The sequence below is a fragment of the Oreochromis aureus genome, linkage group 16 (assembly GCF_013358895.1).
Source record: "Oreochromis aureus strain Israel breed Guangdong linkage group 16, ZZ_aureus, whole genome shotgun sequence".
NCBI classification, from domain to species: Eukaryota; Metazoa; Chordata; class Actinopteri; order Cichliformes; family Cichlidae; genus Oreochromis; species Oreochromis aureus.
Window position 1 is genome coordinate 7,782,177 of NC_052957.1, and position 20,152 is coordinate 7,802,328.

At 38.5% G+C, this 20,152-nt stretch overlaps 1 protein-coding gene across 1 annotated transcript in view; it reads left to right on the plus strand.

Moving 5' to 3' along the window:
• Window positions 1-20,152, plus strand: part of LOC116335007 (inactive dipeptidyl peptidase 10-like) — a 46,540-nt gene that overhangs the window by 14,339 nt on the left and 12,049 nt on the right. The window contains exons 3-12 of the mRNA XM_039599642.1: window positions 4,251-4,371; window positions 6,253-6,407; window positions 12,467-12,564; window positions 12,652-12,775; window positions 12,870-12,908; window positions 14,198-14,305; window positions 14,759-14,850; window positions 14,927-14,974; window positions 16,820-16,941; window positions 19,988-20,035. Coding sequence (XP_039455576.1) covers window positions 4,284-4,371; window positions 6,253-6,407; window positions 12,467-12,564; window positions 12,652-12,775; window positions 12,870-12,908; window positions 14,198-14,305; window positions 14,759-14,850; window positions 14,927-14,974; window positions 16,820-16,941; window positions 19,988-20,035 — 922 coding nt within the window. The 5' untranslated portion in view covers window positions 4,251-4,283. The remainder of the gene's footprint in view (window positions 1-4,250; window positions 4,372-6,252; window positions 6,408-12,466; window positions 12,565-12,651; window positions 12,776-12,869; window positions 12,909-14,197; window positions 14,306-14,758; window positions 14,851-14,926; window positions 14,975-16,819; window positions 16,942-19,987; window positions 20,036-20,152) is intronic.

Sequence of the window (20,152 nt, forward strand, 5' to 3'; positions counted from 1 at the left end):
CTTTAGGCACTTAGAAATAATTGAGACACAAATCAATTGTCAAGCTAAAAAAGGAAACGCAAACATAATGTCATTCATTTTCAGTCAGAAATGAAAAAGATTTTTTTAGCATCTCCATTTAGAATTGTTGCTTTTAGATCATTATGAAGTCAAAGTTTTGATAAGTTATTATAGGGAAAAAAAACACTGTAATTGGCTTGTTTTTCTCGTTTTTCTCTGTGAAGTCTAGCCCCAGTGCAATCAAAATATTTTGTATTTTGGTGTTTATTTTTGTATTTATTCATTTATATCAAAAACTAACATTTATTCCCAAAAAGTCCATTTTAGCTCCTTCAAATGTATATAGTTATGATTATTACTAATGATGAGATAGATCTCAGAGGGTCAAACTGTTAATATTTGTGGATTCAAAGATGCAATAAAAGCTATTCAGTCCAGAACTAAAAAAAACCAAAACAAAAAAAAACCTAGAAATCCAAACCCACACAGTGAATGATGCAAAGCATCGAGCACCAGGGGAAGGACACAGATGCTTCACAGATGGACACAAATGAAGACATGGACTAAAGGGAAGGTTAGCATTATACACACACACTCAGGAGGACTGAGTGAGAATCTGGAAGGAAAGCAGGCATGGTTGAAGATAAGACAATAGCAGGGAAAAGTAAAAGTCAAACACGAGAGACAGCAGCAAACTATCAAAGCAAAGCAGGAAGTGGACACAAAGAGAAGGAAACTCACACAAAATATAATATAGAAGAACACTGGAGAGGCAAGAGTGATGTACAGTTAAGCCCATAATTATTCATACCCCTGACAAATTTTGACTTAAAGTTACTTTTGTTCAACCAGCAAGTTCTTTTTTGACCAGAAATGACACAGGTGTCTCCCAAAAGATAATAAGACGATGTAAAAGAGGCATCATTGTGGAAAAAATATTTCTCAGGTTTTATTTATATTTTAGCAAAAAGTATCATGTCCAGAATTATTCATACCCTTCTCAATAATCAATAGAAAAGCCTTTATTGGCTATTACAGCAATCAAACGCTTCCTATAATTGCAGACCAGCTTTTTGCATGTCTCCACAGGCATTTTTGCCCATTCATCTTTAGCAATGAGCTCCAAATCTTTCAGGTTGGAGGGTTTTCTTGCCATCACCCTGATCTTTAGCTCCCTCCACAGATTCTCAATTGGATTCAAGTCAGGACTCTGGCTAGGCCACTGCAAAACGTTAATGTTGTTGTCTGCTAACCATTTCTTCACCACGTTTGCTGTATGTTTTGGGTCATTGTCGTGCTGAAATGTCCACTGGTTCCCAAGGCCAAGTTTTTCTGCAGACTGCCTGATGTTGTTGTTGAGAATCTTCATGTATTGCTCTTTTTTCATGGTGCTGTTTACTGTGATTAGGTTCCCTGGTCCATTGGCTGAAAAACACCCCCAAAGCATTAGGTTCCCACCACCATGTTTGACAGTGGGGATGGTGTTCTGTGGGTTGAAGGCTTCTCCTCTTTTTACGCCAAATGAAGGCAACATCATTGTGACCAAACAATTAAATTTTTGTTTCATCTGACCATAACACTGAAGACCAGAAATCTTCTTCTTTGTCCAGATGAGCATTTGCAAAGGCCAAATGAGCTTTTGCATGCCTTAGAAGTGCCTGGAGAAGTGGCGTTTTCCTTGGTCTGCATCCGTGGAACCCAACAGTGTCCGATGGACTGTCTGCCTTGAGACATTGCCACCAGCAGAGCCCAGATTCACCAGAATGGCCTTGGTGGTGATCCTTGGATTCTTTTTCACCTCTCTCACTATTCTCCTGGCCAGCACAGGTTTCACTTTTGGCTTCCGACAACGTCCTCTGAGATTTTCCACAGTGCGGAACATCTTGTATTTTTTAATAATACTTTGCACTGTAGCCACTGGAACTTGAAAACATTTGGATATGGCCTTGTAGCCCTTTCCTCACTTGTGAGCAGCCACAATGCGCAGCCGCAGGTCCTCACTGAGTTCCTTTGTCTTAGCCATGAATGTCCACAGAGCACCTGCAGAGAGCTGCTGTTTTTCACCTGTTGAGTTGATTAAAACAGCTATTCCCAATTAATCAGGGTAATTAGGATGCTTTAGAACAGCTTTGACTATTTGGAATGGTATGGAACTTTGGATTTTCCCAGAGACTGTGACAGTTTGTGAAGGGTATGAATAATTCTGGACATGATACTTTTTGCTCAAATGTAAATAAAAGCTGTGAAATATTTTTTTTTTCCACAATGATGCGTCTTGTACATCATCTTATTATCTTTTGGGAGACGCCTGTGTCATTTCCAGTCACAAAATAACTTGCTAGTTGAATAAAAGTAACTGTGACGGAGTTACACCGTCCCGGGCCGCAGACAGCTGATCTGGGCGCATACACGCACCACCACCATTAGTTTCTACCATTACCGTGGCTGCGCGTCGTTTCGTCGACCGGGCAGATAAACAAAAGGGGTGAGAGGTATATTTCGAGCGGCGCAGAGTGTGGCCAACATATTTTCCCTGCTTACCTTTAATAAAGCCGGTCGCGTAGACTCGCTGTGATCGCCGATTATACGGGTGGTTATGCAAGCCGATGGTATGGTGTTCCGGGGTTCAAATAGTGGGTTCGCGCGCGCTTGAAAGGTCACGTGAACTGCATTATTTTTGTTTTTTGTTTTTTTTATTGTGTAACACTGTAGGTTGCCTGGAATTGGCCATAAATGTCTGTATATACATATAAATGTATTGTAGGAATACAGCAGGAAATAAGCTGTGGGAAAAGGAATGTTTGGGAAAAGAAATAATAAAGAGATGACTATTATGCTTAGTGGGAGGGGCAATGGGGTATAAAAGAGGCTGTCAGGGCCTACCTGAGGAGTGGTGAGATGTTACAGAGAGGGTAACATGCAGACTGTGTTTTGTATATAGATGTTTGTTTTGTGTTGAATTAAGTTAGTTTTCTATTTTCCTTGTAAATAACCTTTTGTGCACCTGGGAGGCCGGCAGAATAAACTATCCACACTGAATGCTTCCCGACTACGCCTGCATTTGTTTGTTTAAGAGAGGACCCCGCGACAGTAACTTTAAGTCAAAATTTGGCAGGGGTATGAATAATTATGGGCTTAACTGTAGATTTTCTTCTTATTTCATGAATTAGGTTTTACAGGGTTAAGACATAAGATTAGGGCAAAGGTCCAAAATATAATCAACACAAGAATTCACCCTCAAAAAATAATAGCCCAAGCTCCAAATACTGGAATACAGAAACCCCAAACTCGAATCTAGTTATTAGGCATTCAAATCCTAAACCATCAGGACCAGAATATAAACTAGTTTTTGATATTTTATACATCACACGATGATGTAATCAGTGGAGAAAGTGATCAGCAAAAGAACTGAAAGATCTGTGAACAGAATGAGATGGAGCCCAGGCTTTTATGCATGCACAAAGGTGAAAATCAATGTTTAATTTGCAATCTACATAATTTTGCTTTATCGTTGCTGTAATTTATGCCACATATCAAATTTTCTTTGCTCAGCAGGGGAAAAAAACAAAAAACAAAACAAAACCCTGAATAAAGATTGTTTGTGACTTGAGAGAACAGACAAACTACCCTTAAACCAAACAATTATTGTGAGGAGAAGTCAGTTTCACTAATCAAGCTGTTGCTGAAAGACATCTTGTTGGGCGACCGGAGCTCTCTGTGTGAGTAATGCCTCCAACGTGCAGTGCATCATGCACCGAATAATCAGTCCATTATTTTCTCCAGTGCAGACAAGGAAGGTAATTAAGCATTCGATAGCATATTTATCTCGTTTCCTCAGTATTTATACCTGCCCCCAGTGGAACCTGTTCACCAGGAAGCCCTGCAGCAGTGTGTCATGGTGCTAATGACAAAGTAGTATTCATTACTTATGAGCTCTCCCAGCATATTTATCTGTGTTAGATGAGCCACTCTCTGAGTGTGTTTTTATCAATGGACCAGTCGCAGTGATCCTTTACCTATTTGTTCAGTGGAGGTGTTCCATCACCTTGGCCCAAAAAGAAATTGTGCCATAATTTTAAAACTAGTACATGTCTAAAAAGCAATGCATCTTAATATACATGAAATAAATCAAGCTTGGGGACGTAAATACAAGCTGGCATTATCTTTCTCTTGCTTTCATACATTATTGTATCTTCTCTCTTTTGTTTGTTTCTTACTACATTAACTTTTTTATTTCCTCTGTTCCACAGGTGTACATATTTGAAAACAACATATACTACCAAATGGATGTTCAGAGCAGCTCGTGGAGGCTCACATCATCTGGGGAGGAGGGGGTTGTCTTCAATGGCATCTCAGACTGGCTCTATGAGGGTAAGTATGAGGCTGCAGGGTCACAAACTGCCACAGAAAAGTTTCTGCTTTTTAGTTCACAGCTACTATTCTGTAAGATTCTGCATGCCTCTTCAAGAAATCTTTGTAATGAAAGTACAAACACTAAGATAATTTTTTATGGACTACATTGTTTTTGTTTGATTTGCACCATCTTATCTTAATCTGCTATACTATACTTAATGTACTACTATCTTTTCTTTTTCTATTATTATCTTAATGTTAAATCCTAAACATATATTAACATCCTATTATAAGAAGTATGTACCATATCTCCTCATCAACAAGCAGGCCAATCTGAATGAAACGTTCCACAAACATTGTCAGACATTTTCCTGTTGTTGATGTTGTTGAGTTGTGTATTCATCATCCCCCTGCAATCAGCAATGCAATTTTGTTCGAGTCACCACTAAATACAGAATAAAGAATTTGAAAAGGCCCACAGATTTGGTGATAACTAGTTCAACTCACTCAAAGGACCTTCAGAGAACTTCTGTCCAGATCTTCTGCCACTTTTAAGCTTTATAGTGTTAGACTTTTCAGAGTTTCATTGTGTAGCTCTTTGCTGATGTTTTACATAAAATGTCTGTTAAAACATTTATTTTTAAGTGCTGAACAGACAGATATTACCTTCAGGAGCTGGTGGAGAACAAAAACAGTAAAAAGACGCTGAATTTCAAGCTCATTGGTCATCATGGAGAAATTATAGGAGAAATGGATGTGGTAACAATACATATGCAGCTGTGAAAAGAAACCTCTATATGGGCAAAAGGTTCTTCAGATCACTGCTGATGAGATTGACATGAGGTAACAACAGAAGCAAACTGATTTTAGAAGTCCCTAACCTAAGTCTTCTGCAATCTGTCACGTATGCTGGCGCTGGACTCAAAAGGCAGGACTCTGAACTGTGCAATAAAACAAGTGGGTTTATGTACAACACCAGTGATATGTACATATATACAGTGGGCCGGGGAGAAGAGGGATCCAGGGATTCCAAGGGCAGGTACAGGGGTGGGAAAGGGGGAACACACGCTCACACTCCACTATGTACAATCCAAATCCAGATTCCACAATTCAATTCAATTCAATTTTATTTATATAGCGCCAAATCACAACAAAAGTCGCCTCAAGGCACTCCACACCGTCCACTCCAACACTGTGCTCACTCTGAAGAGTGAACGCTCAACTGGGAAGGGTCCAGGGAAGACAGGTTCAGGTCTATACAAGGGAGAGTGAGATAGACATCAGAGAAACACTCAGGAATACAGGGAGATCAACAAGAGACTAAGCCGGGCTACACTAACACTAGTAAGTACAATGCTCCAGTGAGGCACACCACTCCAACTAGGCCTTAAGTATGGTTGGTGTTTATCAGCCGTGATGAGCCACAGGTGCATGTGCATGTCTGTGAAGATCAGGTGACCACTGGAGGCAGGCAACACACCCCAGGACAGCCACTGGTGGATCATGACGTAATCTTTTACAAAAATAAGCTTCTTTTCATATACAGACTTCAACTGCCCAAAGATCAGGACCAAAATGAGTGTTTTATTGTAGCGGATCTTGGATACAGTTACAGTTTAAGTTCAAACCAACCTGATAGGACTATTATCTGTGCGTTTTATTATTTGAGGTTGTTTTATTGTAAATGTATCCAAATAAATGCAAATAATATTTTTTTTATTTTTATGCAGTAATACTCTACTACTTTGTTTAAAGTCTCACTACTTTTAATTTAATTTTAAAAAGTTGATGTAAAAATCTGAGTATTGTGTACGTCACATTTAAAAAAAAAAAATAACTCATTAAACTTCCATTTCTTTTGACTTGGGCTTTCAGATTTATTTTGGTTTGTCTTTGCAGAGATGGTGCTGCACACTCAGGTGGCCCACTGGTGGTCACCAGACGGCTCCAGACTGGCTTACCTCACCATCAACGACTCCCTGGTCCCTACAATGTTCCTCCCCCGTTTCACAGGCTCCCTTTACCCTAGAGGGAAAGAGTATCCTTATCCAAAGGTGGGACTCATAAAAGTCAAACTGAAGTATACACTAAAGGTAGTAAAAACGTATGACATCACTGCTCTGATGCTAGGCTCAGATGTGCTGTTTAAAAGACACATCCACGCAAAATAACATCCATTTAGAGTAGTTGGTACTGTACACTGTAAAATCTAATTAGTTCCCAGAACTCAAAAAAATTATGGAAACTCGTTGCCTCAAAAAAATTGAGTAAAGCTTAGCTAAAAATGACTAAGTTAGGTCAACTTATTTACTTTGAGTACTCTGTACAAGCTCATTTGTTCCCAGAACTCAAAAAAATTGGATCAAGTTTACGTAAGATGACCAAGTTAGGGCAACTTACTCATTTTGAGTACACTGTACAGCCTTGTTAGTTCCCAGAACTCAAAAATTATATGAAACTCGTTGCCTCAAAAAACTAAGTAAAGCTTACTTAAGATGACTGTTAGGACAACTTATACATTGCAAGTCTGCAGTATTAACAATAACTTGATATTTCTGACTGTACAATACTAATTGTTTACCTACTGACAAAAATGTTAAGCTCAACTAAATGAAAAAAAACAATTTGTGGTAACATGAATATGATTAAAAATAATTAACAACAATTTTTGTAATGATGTTAAAATGAGCCCAACTTTTATTTTCAAACACAAAGTACAACAGCCAACATACTGGACACTGTTCTGCTGAACAACAAACAATTATATTGCCATCACTGTTATAATCTTACAATGAAACAAAGTCTCAGATGTAATTATTCTGAAAATAAGTTTAGGCCTACCACAGTTTGTTTTGTACTTACATTACTTATATAATCAGAATAAAATATTTATTGTTCTGTCACAAGTGCAGTCTCTAATTTAAACAACACATTTGTTTTGCATTCCAACACATGAGCTGGAATGTTGTATTATTTTAAGGATGGCTTGTTTCCAGTCCAGGCATTACTGCCTGAATGACTGTCATGGATCGAGGTGATCCAAATGTAGGTGCAGAAGAAAGTCTTTAACTTCCCTTAAGTACACTGGCAGTGGATGTGGGTTGGAGATGCAATGAGCTTGAACCTGCAGGCGACCATCTTCACTGACCACACCATCTGTGACGGAGGACTCATCTCTCCTGGTGTCCTGCAAGCAAATAGTCATATTTTTGGAACATGAACTTAATTGCTTTCTTAAAACATTTTTTTCTGCATTTGGTATAAAACAGACTCCAATTTAGACGATCTCAGGCTCCCTCCCACCGGAGGTGACATTCAATGTCCCAATTGTCAGTCTGCATAGTGACCACCACCCAGCATACAATAATGTCATGAAAGCATCATTTTAAAAGGGCTATGCAAACATGGCCAATAACTTTCATTCTAATGATGTGCAAAATGATTTTGGGCACAAAACAAATTTTGCTGTTAGAAAACTTGCAGACTTCACTATATACAGTGTAGACCCTCTAAACTAAGTTTGGGGGATGTGATCTTTCAAGAAATGCAGACTAAACTGTTGTTGTTTGTTTACTTACACAGCATGTCTTGTAGAATTAACTGGAGTCACCAGCAACAGCACAGTGCAGTCATATCTCAAGTCTAATAACAGAAGACAGGAAAAGATCAGTAAAGAAACAACTTCCCCAAACCAAAGCACAAATAAAACAATAAGTAAAACAGGCTGATCTAAAGTATGATTAAAGTTCAGCCTGATTAATATAAATGTCACCGACAGTTGCTAATATATTGGAAAACCAAAACACTTACCACTGAGTTGATGTCTTTCTGTCCAACAGCAGGAGTGCTGGTCCCGATCGGCCTCAAAGACAGTAAGAAGCAAGCAGAGGGAGAAAAAACAGAACATTTTTCAGAAACTGATTTGATCCTTAATGGCTGTGCAATCATTGTAACATAGAGTTTGCTTATGTTGTTAAATAAAGGCTAGATTTGACATTAATAGATGCCACAGATGTTCTAAAGCTGCCACAAAGCATGAAAAAAAAATAGACGTCTCCGAAAACGTCGGAGCATTTTTGCAAATATGTGATGTCTTGATAAATCGAGCGGATATTTGAGCTTTACACAGCTACATTCTCGCCTGAAAATATCTTAAAAGTTTATTTTGTGACCCAGAAAAAGTAATAAGTTTTTCAGCGGCGCTCCTCCGCCATTGCCGCGCTTACAAGTACGCACAGGCTCCGACAACCGTGGCCGACAAATGCGATCCTCCTTTTCCCCAGACTACCCTTTCTGGGCCACAAAATAACCTTTTAAGATATTTTCAGGCGAGAATGTAGCTGTGTAATGCTCAAATATCTACTTAATTTATCAAAATATCACATATTTGCAAAAGTGCTTCCACGTTTCGGAGAGCTCTGTTATCCACCCCCACATCCCACACCTACCCCACCCCTAACGGCTGCACCTCCCGAAGAATTTTGTCTGGGCTCTTATCTCACTTATTTATTTCAAACAATCAACAGAAAATTTCACCACATAGTTTTATGTAGGTTTTTAAGGCTGTGGTGTTAATTTTTAAGTAACATGAGCCCAGCGGCAGCAGCAACGCTAGGCTAACACTAACTAGCTAGCAAGATTTTAAACCTGGTGCTAAACTAAGAGAAGCCACAAATCAGTTTGAATAAGAGTAAACATTTACTCACCAAGTCAGTGTATCAGGTAAAGATCCACAGCAATGACAACAATAATAGCTTGAGCTGACGCTTCTCCAGGTTTGCTCAACATATTCCATAAAAAATGCACCGTGAACATGCAGACTGATCCGAGAGGGAGGAGGACTGTAGTCACGTGGCATTTTCAAAACACATCTTTCATCCTTCCGCACTGAGAAGCAAAACTTCCAGCTTACTTAGTTTTTCTAAGTTAAGACAACTCAAATAAATGGAGTTTATCAGCGTTTTTGCATAAAAAGTACTGGTAACTTATTTAAATTGAGTTCTAATAACAAATTGATAAAAACTGAGTTCAGCCTATTTAATATTTTTAATTAAACACAATATTACATTTTACAGTGTATAACCGGCTGACTCCACTATAACCTGAAAAGAGGATAGTGTTACTTTATTGCAGCTATATTGTATCAAACCGGTGCGATCAGTAATACAACTACTGGCTCTCTCCTTAAGCTGATCCATAAAGGTTAGCGAATCCTTTTGTTGTTTAATTCATGCTTGCGCTGACTTGCTCCCTTTGAAGAGGGATGGCTGCAGGGATCTGTGGCACTGGGAGGGAAACGAGCATGATACGCTTCAGCAAGGCAAGTTAACACACCTCCCATCTCTTGATGTGGATGTTTAGCGTATCAAATGCCTTTTAGATGGGAGATTGGTTGAGGAAAACTGTCAGAATGAGGGTCATAAGGTGGAGGGCAACCTCATTTGTTGGTTTAGACCTGACCACAGATGGGGAGGAATGGAAGGAAGATGTCTTGTTAATGAAGCACTGCTCCTGATCTTAGAATTGCCCATCCAGTGAATAAAAAAAAAACTACATTGACATTTTGTTGCTTACATCCTTGAGAGAGGTCAGAGGTGAAATATTATGGGACTAAATGAAGCAGAGATTTAATTGGCTTCTCATTCATTTTGTCTTTGGGAGCAGTGATGCTGCTCAGCAGTCTGACAGTTATACCTCTGGGTCAGTCACTCTGGGATAAATTTGTGTGGGTGTCTCCTCTGTGAGTGAATACATGGTAAAAAGCACACCCCAGTGGGAGTCCTTTATGGGCACATTATTAATAGTGACAAACTGTTCCACACTGCACCCTGGCCTATGCTAGATTTTCCTGACCAGCCTCAATGTGTGAACAACAAGGCCAAAACTATGCCCCAGAGATGCACATTGGAGATGCAGTATTAAAGTTGTCTGTCTCAAGAATTGTATCGTAACTCAGTCCACAATCGATGATAATGCTATGGTTTGTGTTTATAGGCATATAATTTAAGAGAAAAACGAGCCATTACGCAGCCTGTGTGGTCTGTTGGATTTTGGGAGTGTACGTTTCTGTACAAACAGGTCATTTGAGCTGAAAGCTAAGCAGCTCACAATAAAAATGTTTGCATTCCTGATTTAATGAATCATTAGTCAGAACTCCTTAGCATCACATTTGAACAAATCCAAAGTATAAGTTTTTAATGTGCAGGGTTAAAGTTGCGATCAGGCATATTTTAACTGAAGCCACACTTTTTTTGAAAACACCTGAGCAGTTGTGGTGCTCAAAGTATTAAAGCAAATCTCCTAAATGGGATATAAAATTAGAATTTGACAGAGGGGATTTTTGTGAGTGCTTGAACAGTTTAGAGGTAGATGTTGTATGCTTGAAGGTAAACCGGCATTGGTACAGTTGCATATGCAAATTTTGCTATAAGTATGGTTTGCTAATGGTTTCACTGCTAAAGGAACAAATAAAGTAGGTATCTAAAGTAATATATATTGGTCATTAACAGCTGCAAACAGATTAACAAGTGAAATTAATGTAACAAATATGATAGGATATAGTTCACTACTGTGAGAAATTGGCAACTACAACAGACATTATACTACCTCTTACCCTATGAGAGGAAGGGCTAAGCTACACCCACCTTCCAACTTGATATTTTATGGCCGGAATAGCCGGGGTGTTTGTACAGTGAAACCGAAAGCAGAATAGGGAGAGACGGAACTGAATCAAACTGAACAGGTACATAGGAAACATGAACCTGAGCAGTAGAAATAAAACTCTGTGACATGACTTGACGTGGAGACAACAGACAACCCAACAAAGAACAGAGGGAGATAGAGGACTTAAATACACAGAAGGGTAATGAGAGAAGCGGAAACAGCTAGGGAGACACAGCTGACACAAATGATAATGACACCAGTTAAAAGTAAAACTAACACACTGAACACGGAAACACTAGACCTTTTCAAATGAAAACAGGAAACATAGAGAGACACAGACATGACAACCAAACTTGACAATAGGACGTGGAACACACAGACATGAATTACATGGCAGACTCGGGGAACGGAAAGGAACACAGGGAGAAGAACATGGGCAACAGATAAGGGAGACGAGAGGGAGAAGGAAACACAATGGGAACCTGCATAGACAAGGAGCTCACACATGACAAACAGGAAAAGACTCATGAAGACTGAGACATTGATGAAACATAGACTAGAATAACACTTAACTAAACCCTAACGAAATAACAACACAAGAAGTTTGCATTAATGCAATCTAACATAAGAAAATCAAAAATCCAAAATAAACTCAAAACGCTGGGTCACAGACCCAGCCCCTGACAGGATAAGTGCTTAAAAAATGGATGGATGGATGGATGGATGGATGGATGGATGGATGGTTAAAATGGTTAACTATGACTTAGAATTGCTAAACACAAAATTATAACAAGGCCACCTCAGCTAAAAACATTAAAGTTGTTGTTGAGGGTTTGGGGTTTTGGCTGAAGGGACCTTAAGATAAAAGACAGTTGGTAAGCATGTCTAAATATTTTGATTGCCACTGGTTACATAAACTATAAAGTATAAAAAAACATTACTCTTGCTAGTTTTCAGATGTGCTTATTTCATCAAATTACTGCTCTATCATGTTTTACCTCTATGTGGCAAATGTGATCAACAGAACAGGATAGAGTTTTTCCAAAAAACAATTTTATCTCCACAAGAACAGAAAGTGAAGGATTGGAGAAGCCATGAATTACGACAAATTACTGTCATCTTTGTGATGTGTTGCTTTGTATTTTTGAGATTTCCTTTGTCATATAGACTAATGAGCTCCATTTTTGAAGGATGCTTAAGTGAAGGGAAACAACTGACATGCCCAAGGGGCTGCACAGTATGCAGCAGAGCTTGTTGTCTACCTTTTTAATATTCTCATTGTATTCCCTTGTGAAGTCCTATTGGCATGAATGAAAGCATATAAAAATAGCAAACAATCACTCAGTGTTGACTCTGATCCTTTCATTGTGTGCAGTGTATTGTGGGTTTTTACATCAGATTTGATTAGGCTCCTGAATGTAATGATAAAGTTATGGTGTCTTCACTTCAGATGTGCCAAATCAATCCGTCTGTCAGACTCTATGTCATCACTCTGGATGGCAGCGCTCTCACAACTGAACTGAAACCTCCTGACAGTTTTGAGAAAAGGTATGACTTTACCCATTTTTTGGACATAAACACTAAAATTTTGATGATTCGGGCTTGTTTTAGACACCATTTGCTTGTCTTCCCTAGTGAGTTCTACATTACCATGGTGAAGTGGGTGACAAAAGAGAGACTGAGTGTGCGCTGGGTCAATCGAGCTCAAAACATGTCTATTCTTTCACTGTGTGATGTAACACAAGACATCTGTACAAAGGTTAGAAACCTAATTATCATTGATAATTCCTTAATCTTCAAAAATATAGTAAATATATAGAGGTTTTATAACCTGATTTATCTTTTCAATTCAGAAACACGTGATGACATCGGACAAGTGGCTGGATCGTCAGGTGAGAGCTTTAGTCACTGACATCCTAAATAGTTTTTTTTCTTCATTTTGTTTGTAAGAAATGCTTTTAAGATACTACTTACTCTTAATTTTATGTTATGGGACACATATATTTTAATACTAACGTTTTGACATCACAAGATAATTGTGCTTAAAAAATAATCAGCTATATATAGCTGATTATATATACAGTCTATACATATATCAGCTAACAATGCTTTGTATTTAGCTTGCAAAGATTAGAGGCATTTTCTCCACCCAGTAACGAGTGATAACCTCATTCATTTCCCTTGGATTGAGACCTCAGCAAAGAGCTAACAGTCGCTCTTTCTGACCTGTAGAAAGAGCAGCTAGGGTTGTGCTTAGCTTCTATGTGGTTCTTTAAAATATGAAGTAGCAGCTGACAGATATGGTAAATGGTAAATGCCCTGTATTTGTATGGCGCTTTACTAGTCCCTAAGGACCCCAAAGCGCTTTACACATCCAGCCATCCAGTCATCCACCCATTCACACACACATTCACACACTGTATGTATAATAATTTCTTGTCACCCTGACAAATACTTCCAGAATGTAAAGGTTGGGCTGCTATCTTGCTAGCTGACTTTGCTGACATCACCGTAGGAGTGGATACATTCCACTAGTACAGAAACTAGATTTTCTGCTCTCCTCTTTTGTCACAATAAAAATTAACCTTTTAGCAGTGATACATTGCTCATTTGAATAAATAGTAAAAGAAAGGAATAAATATCTAAACTTATTGCACTGCACGGATCTTACTTAGAACCTCCAAATTGGTCACTGCAGACGGCTGCTCCTCTCCAGGCCTGGTTCTGCCAAAGGTTTCTTCCTGTGAAAGGGAGTTTTTCCTTCCCACTGTTGCCAGAACACTTGTCCATAGGGATTTATCTGATTCTTGGACTTTTCTCTGTGTTACTGAAGAGTGTTTACCTTACAATATAAAGCTCCTTGAGGTAACTGTTGTTGTGATTTGGCGCTATATAAATAAATAAATAAATAAAGTGAATGGAAATATGGCAGATCAATGGGGACACAAAAAATGATAAGGTTGCTATATTGACCGATTCTCTTATAATCATTTTTTGTAAGATGACAAAAACTGAGCTACAAAGTTTTTTGACCAATAAAATGTAAGAAACAAAAAATCAAGGTTTCCATCTAATGCTGTCATTCTATTTGAAATGAAACTAATGAAAGTGAAACGATGCTCCAGTTATTTTCTTCGTAATGACATCATCCTTTTTTTTTTTTTTTTTTTTGTTTTCCTAGAAGGAGGAGCCAGTGTTTTCCAAGGATTGCACAACATTATTCATCACCATGCCCTTAAAGCACGGTGGCAGCGGGACATTCAACCATATCACTATGATCTCCAACCAAGTAAAACTTTTAATGAAATGAATACATTTAGTCAGGTGTTTTCAATGTTTCCAGTTAAAAGTTTTATGTTGGTGTGCTTTTTTATTTTTGTTCCCTTATCTGTCATGCCCACAGGAAAGGGCTTCCAATTATTCACGCAGGTCATATGATTCCATTTTGAAGTCTCATCATTTTAAATTACATCCTAACTGCATTTCCTGAAACACCAGATGCTAAAGAATACATTTACTTGAAAAAATTAAGCACAGTTTTATATGGTAGATGCACTGGAAGCAATGGATACTGTGTGCCAGATTAATACATCTTCCTGCAGAGATAATAAGCAAAGTAAAAGTCTGAGATTGAATATAAGGATTAGGTAGAAAAGTTAACACCTTTAGGTACACCGAGTGCAATTGAGGTCATGCTAACATAGTTTCTCTGTTCTGTTGTGTTCTTTCTTACTCTTCTCAGTCTGACGGTCAAGAGGTAAACATGCGACACCTGACCTCGGGAAGCTGGGAAGTCTCTCAAATTCTGGCCTATGACGAGGGCACAAACTCTGTGTAAGCATGAGTTACTGACACTGTAAGATTTACACTATGATAATTCTTTGCAGCTGATTAAGTTTATGTCTTTCAGTTATTACCTGAGTACAGAGACAGGAGCTACTCAACGTCACTTGTACAGGTACCTCATCAATTACTCAGTTTTCTCATGAAGACACCATCACACATGAAGGAACTATATGATGTTGTGGAAATACCTTTAATTGGTTTCTTACTAAAACTTAGTTTACAAAATTCATAGCAGATTAATTAAGACACAGGCAATGACATCACCCACTGGTTTTTGAACTCTGTGATAAGACTCCATGATAACATTCAGCAAACGTGAAGCCATTCACACAGCAATCATCTACAGCTGTCTGACTTTCATCCACTGTAAAGTTGTTATGAAGGGAGGCAATCAATAGAAACCTTTTTGTACTTGGCTGTAAACTCGTCTGTTTTTGCTGTAAAGTTCAGTTTAAGATGGGAGTGTATGGAGACTAACTGTTGAAGCCACTCTCAAATGGACATTAGAAAAACGGCAGTGTTTGACACTTCAACACTTGTCTTTTTTTCTGTGTTTCCAAAGAGCCTGTGGTATTAAAAGAAAAAAACAAAACTGAAGCACAGTTTTGTTGGATCGGCCTTTGTACAATTAACCAAAAACTATTGCATTGGACACCAGGCAGGTTAAATCTAGTGGGAATCTTTTGGATGCCATGTGATCCGGTGTAACCCTGTGCAAAACCAAAACTGGCATTTTTCACTGTGGCTTGCATATGAATTAAAGAAATAAGAGTCTGCATGCTGAGCTGATAGCTCTAGACAACACCAAAGCACCTGCAAATATCTGGTCATCCAATAAGTATCAGCAATGCAATGGAGACAGGTCTGTAGATACAGTACAGGTGATGAGTTTTGGTTATATTTCAAATCAAAGTCAGAATGGATCTCAGGTACTTTGAGTGCAGCATTATTGTTGGTGTCAACTGGGCTACTCATGTGTATTTTTGAAAAAAGCTGATTTCCTGGGATTTCTACCACAACAGTTAGGCCTAAAAGAGTTTACTGAGCCTGCTGGCACAAATATACAGGGAGCAGAAGATCCAAAATAGGAATGTCTCGTTTATAAGAGGTTGAAGGAGAATGGCCAGACTGGTTGGAACGGACAGAAAAGCTACAATAGACTACAGAAGCATAGTCATATTATTACCCGTTACTACTGTGGTGAGCAAAAAAGCAGTTCAAACTGAACAACACATCCAAAGTTGAGGTTAAAGGGCTACAACAGCAAAAGATCATGTTATCTTTCACTCTTGTCAGCTACAAAAACAAATGTGAAGCTGAAGTGGAGAGCTTTAGAGTGAAAACTTTAGCCTGGTCTGATGATTTCTGCTGGGCCGCAGATGGTATGTCAGTTTCAAACAGCATGAATCCATGAACCAAACATGATCCATGTCAACAGTCCAGGCAGCATCTGTATAGTGATCCTTATAAAGTGCTTGGTGAATGTACAGATAGGAAAGTGTAGCTTTCTCATCCTCCGCATCAAACCAAAGATGATGCAACATTTTCTTTTGTATTTTTGTACCCAGATCTCCAGAATTCTAGTTGATTCACTGTTATGAAAGCATGGCAGTAGCAGTAATCTAGCTTTGTGATGAACAGATTTTATTCTGCACTCTGGGGGTCCATAAACTAATGTATAGCAGGACAGACCAGTGAGATAATGATTTATAAGCTAGTGAATAATATCAGTGTAAGAAACATGATGAAAATATGTCATTTCTCTTTGTGTGTAAGAATTTGATGTCATACATTAAAACAGTTGAATGAAAGTCCATTTCATTAAATTATCACGTCTTACTTTTCCCCATTTTATCTTTTATCTGCAGCTAAAAAGACCGATTATAATTCAAAAATATAAATAATCTATACTAGACTTGTTTTGTTCTCACTCAGCTATGTTGTTCTCTTCAAACAGGGTCTCCAGTGTGGATCCACTTCATAAAGAATGCCTAACCTGCTCCCTTTTCAAATCAGCATGCTCCTACTATGATGCTGTGCTCAGTCCCAACTATCAGCATGTTCTTCTCAACTGCAGAGGTAGTGCATGTAGCAGTAACACCATAACCAAGTGCTTTATATCAAGGTTACAATATCTGAGCAGCTGAATCTGTGTGACTTCACAATGTATCTTTACTGTTCTTCTAGTTGCCATTTTGGCTCCAAAGTGGGGAAAAAATGAAGTTTAGCTTTCCTGAAATTAATTTTATGCTTTTAAGGACTAATGAAAAGAAGGTTTTTTCAAAAAATTATATGATATGAAAGATGAAATAATGTGGGCAGAGGCTTCAATAAAGGTGAAGGTGACTGGACAGTCTTGATTAAACTAACAGCATGGTGACAACAAAAGTTAGTAAAATAAAAATGGAGCCAAATCTTTTCTGGAAGCAATTTTTGCTACTCAAAAGTCATATTGGCAGTGCCTGCAGAGTCATTCTTATCTAAGTGAAAGAGACCATTAGGTTCTGTGTTGAACTGAATAACAAAAACTCTACAATGAGTGGTAAATTCCAAATAATAACAATAATCATGTGTTCCAATATACAGGAAAAAATATCTCTAAATTTTACTTTTACTTTTTATTTGCACATTTTGAGCACATTACAGAGTTCCAAAGTGTGTCATGTTCAGCATATCTACTCATTTCACAATGAGCACTACTATTCATGCATATTTCTTATTCCATAGGACATACACCTCATTATTGCACATTATGCACACAAACCAAGAACAGGAAAAAAAAAGCTACACTTCAACTTTGCTAAAATATTGAGAGGTCGTCAAAGTTGGCCAGAACTGTTCACAACGGCATTCCAGCACCTTCAGTTAACAATATTACTGGTCAGTGACTTAATTTTTTATATTTTGCAGACTGAAAGCATGGAGATACCTGATTTTTATTAAGAAAATAATGAAATCTAGTCTCTTTTTTCCCTTCTCATCCCTGATGAAAGTTGTAGTTGCAGTGCTCAGCCTCTAGCTAGTCATACAACTTTCCAAATAGCTCAACAAGTATTGCAAATATCTACCAATTTTTACATTTCTCTAGCAAAAACTCATGATAATCTGTGCAGTCTAAGTAGCTTGGAAAGGAAGTGACTGGACTCGACTGAAGCAAGATGTGAGTGGGGGTTGAGGCACTTGGGAATGGATCTCAGAAACGCATTGTAGGTGGCAGACAGTTGGTGTCTTAAGCCATACCCTCTATCCAAAGATGATTGTTTATAGTGGACATGGGTTCTTTAACTCCTCTTTCAAACCATCTGTCTTCTCAGTCCAAAATCTGAACATTGGGATCTTTGAAAAAAGTGACCTTTATCCTTTAGATGCAGATGAATAGCTGAGTCTTATCCTATCAAGGTGGCTTTTCTATGTTGTGCCATGCATTTATGGAGTGGATGTTTGGTTTCTCCCATGTAGAGGTCTGAGCACTCCCCACTGTACTTCACAGCATACACTATGTGGCTTAGCTTGTGTTTGGGACCTTTGTCCTTGGAATGAAGCAGCTTTTGTCTTAACCTCCACTAAGGTTTAAATACCTGAAACTCTCTCTCTAGTTTAAGAACCGAAGAGGCTTCTCGAATGAAAGGGGAAATATCTTCAAGAAATTTAAAGAAGTCCAGTATCTCAAGCTCCTTAGGAAACACTGATCTGGATGACTGAGAATCTGCGCAGAGACAAGCTATGCAGTTTGTCACAAAATGTGTCTGCTAGTGAAATGTATGAAGGAGGCTGTGATGTTTATGGGCAATGTTACTTTGTACGTCAAGTGTAGCAGAAATTTATATTTAAGATAATGATCCTGGTTAGATTCACCAAATTCTACCTTTTATACTAGCCTTATAGTGTCAAAGACTTGAACTGATGTTCAAGTCTTTGACATTATAAATGCTTATATCTGGTTGTTTTTAATTTTTGGAGTAGAAGCACAGGTCAACCTGTGCACAAAGAAATCTACTGGAGGTTACGCAAATTATTATGTGACTAAGTATACATCTAAATAATTATTTTCCCCATGCCGCTCTGCTACACCTCATCTTAGGGTTCCCCAACCTGCCAAATCCTACTTTAATCCCTGGTCATGAGGCTCTATGGATGCATCTGACAACCAGCATGATTGGCTCATATCTTTCCATTTTGGACCATTGGTTGGATTTTCTAAGGCAGATGCAGGATATCTGTCATCGTTGCATTGCATCTTTGGAATTTTCCCATAGATTTCTGCTCAGCACTCACTGAATGGTTTGTCTGGTTGGTTTCTGGAGGGAGTCCATGGAGAAGTCAAATAAACCAGTGTCCTGACCGAAGTTATGTTTGATTGAGTGTTCAGTGCACAATCTCTTGTAATAGCCTAAATAATATTGAAATTATCCTTAAGATAATTAAGTTATTGTCAAGGACTGTTGTGGGGCAGAGAGCGGACCCAGATGCAGGAGTCAGCAGACAGATTAAACTCAAAATCACAGCTTTTTTTTTCCACTGTTAAAAAAGGCAAAGAAAAAAGCAAAAACAAATATGGAGCTGGGTAGTAAGTACAAGCCAAAGCAGACTGACAGAGACTACGCACAACACGAGGAAGAATGTGACAAAGAACAAAGGGAGACGGCCAATATGTACACAGAAAGATATTAGGGCAGAGTGGACACACCTGGAAGTGCAGCTGAACAGAATCTAAGTGACGAGTCAGACACGGGGGCAAGACTGGGAAGACATAAGGTAAACAAACATGGAGACATAACTGACTTCCACAGGAGGACAAGATACAGAAACGAGACAAGGACAGACTAGACACCAAAAAGAACAAGCAAAAATCCAACCAGACACCAAGAACTAGAAATAGAGATAACAAAACTCATTAGGTTCACTGTGCTGGGTCAAAGACCCAGGGACCATGACAGTTATAGGAGTAAGATAAATGCCTTTGAGGCCTGTTTTTATATCTGTATCTCATTTGCTATTCTATCATTCTTTCTAGTGTTCACTTTCTTCTTTCTTACCAATGTCCTTTCAATGTCCTTCTAAGGAAAACACAACATTGAGAATAAAACACAGTGAAGAACTAACTGATATTTAAACATTTCTACAGGACCTGGAATACCCCAAACAACTCTCCACAAACTACATGATATGAATAGTAAGTTGTCCTGCACAGATTCACTTGAACGAATCTACTATTTAGACTTTCACCCATTAGATTTATATGGGAGCACAGATTGATTTTTTCCACTGTCAGTACACCTTGCCTGTCTAA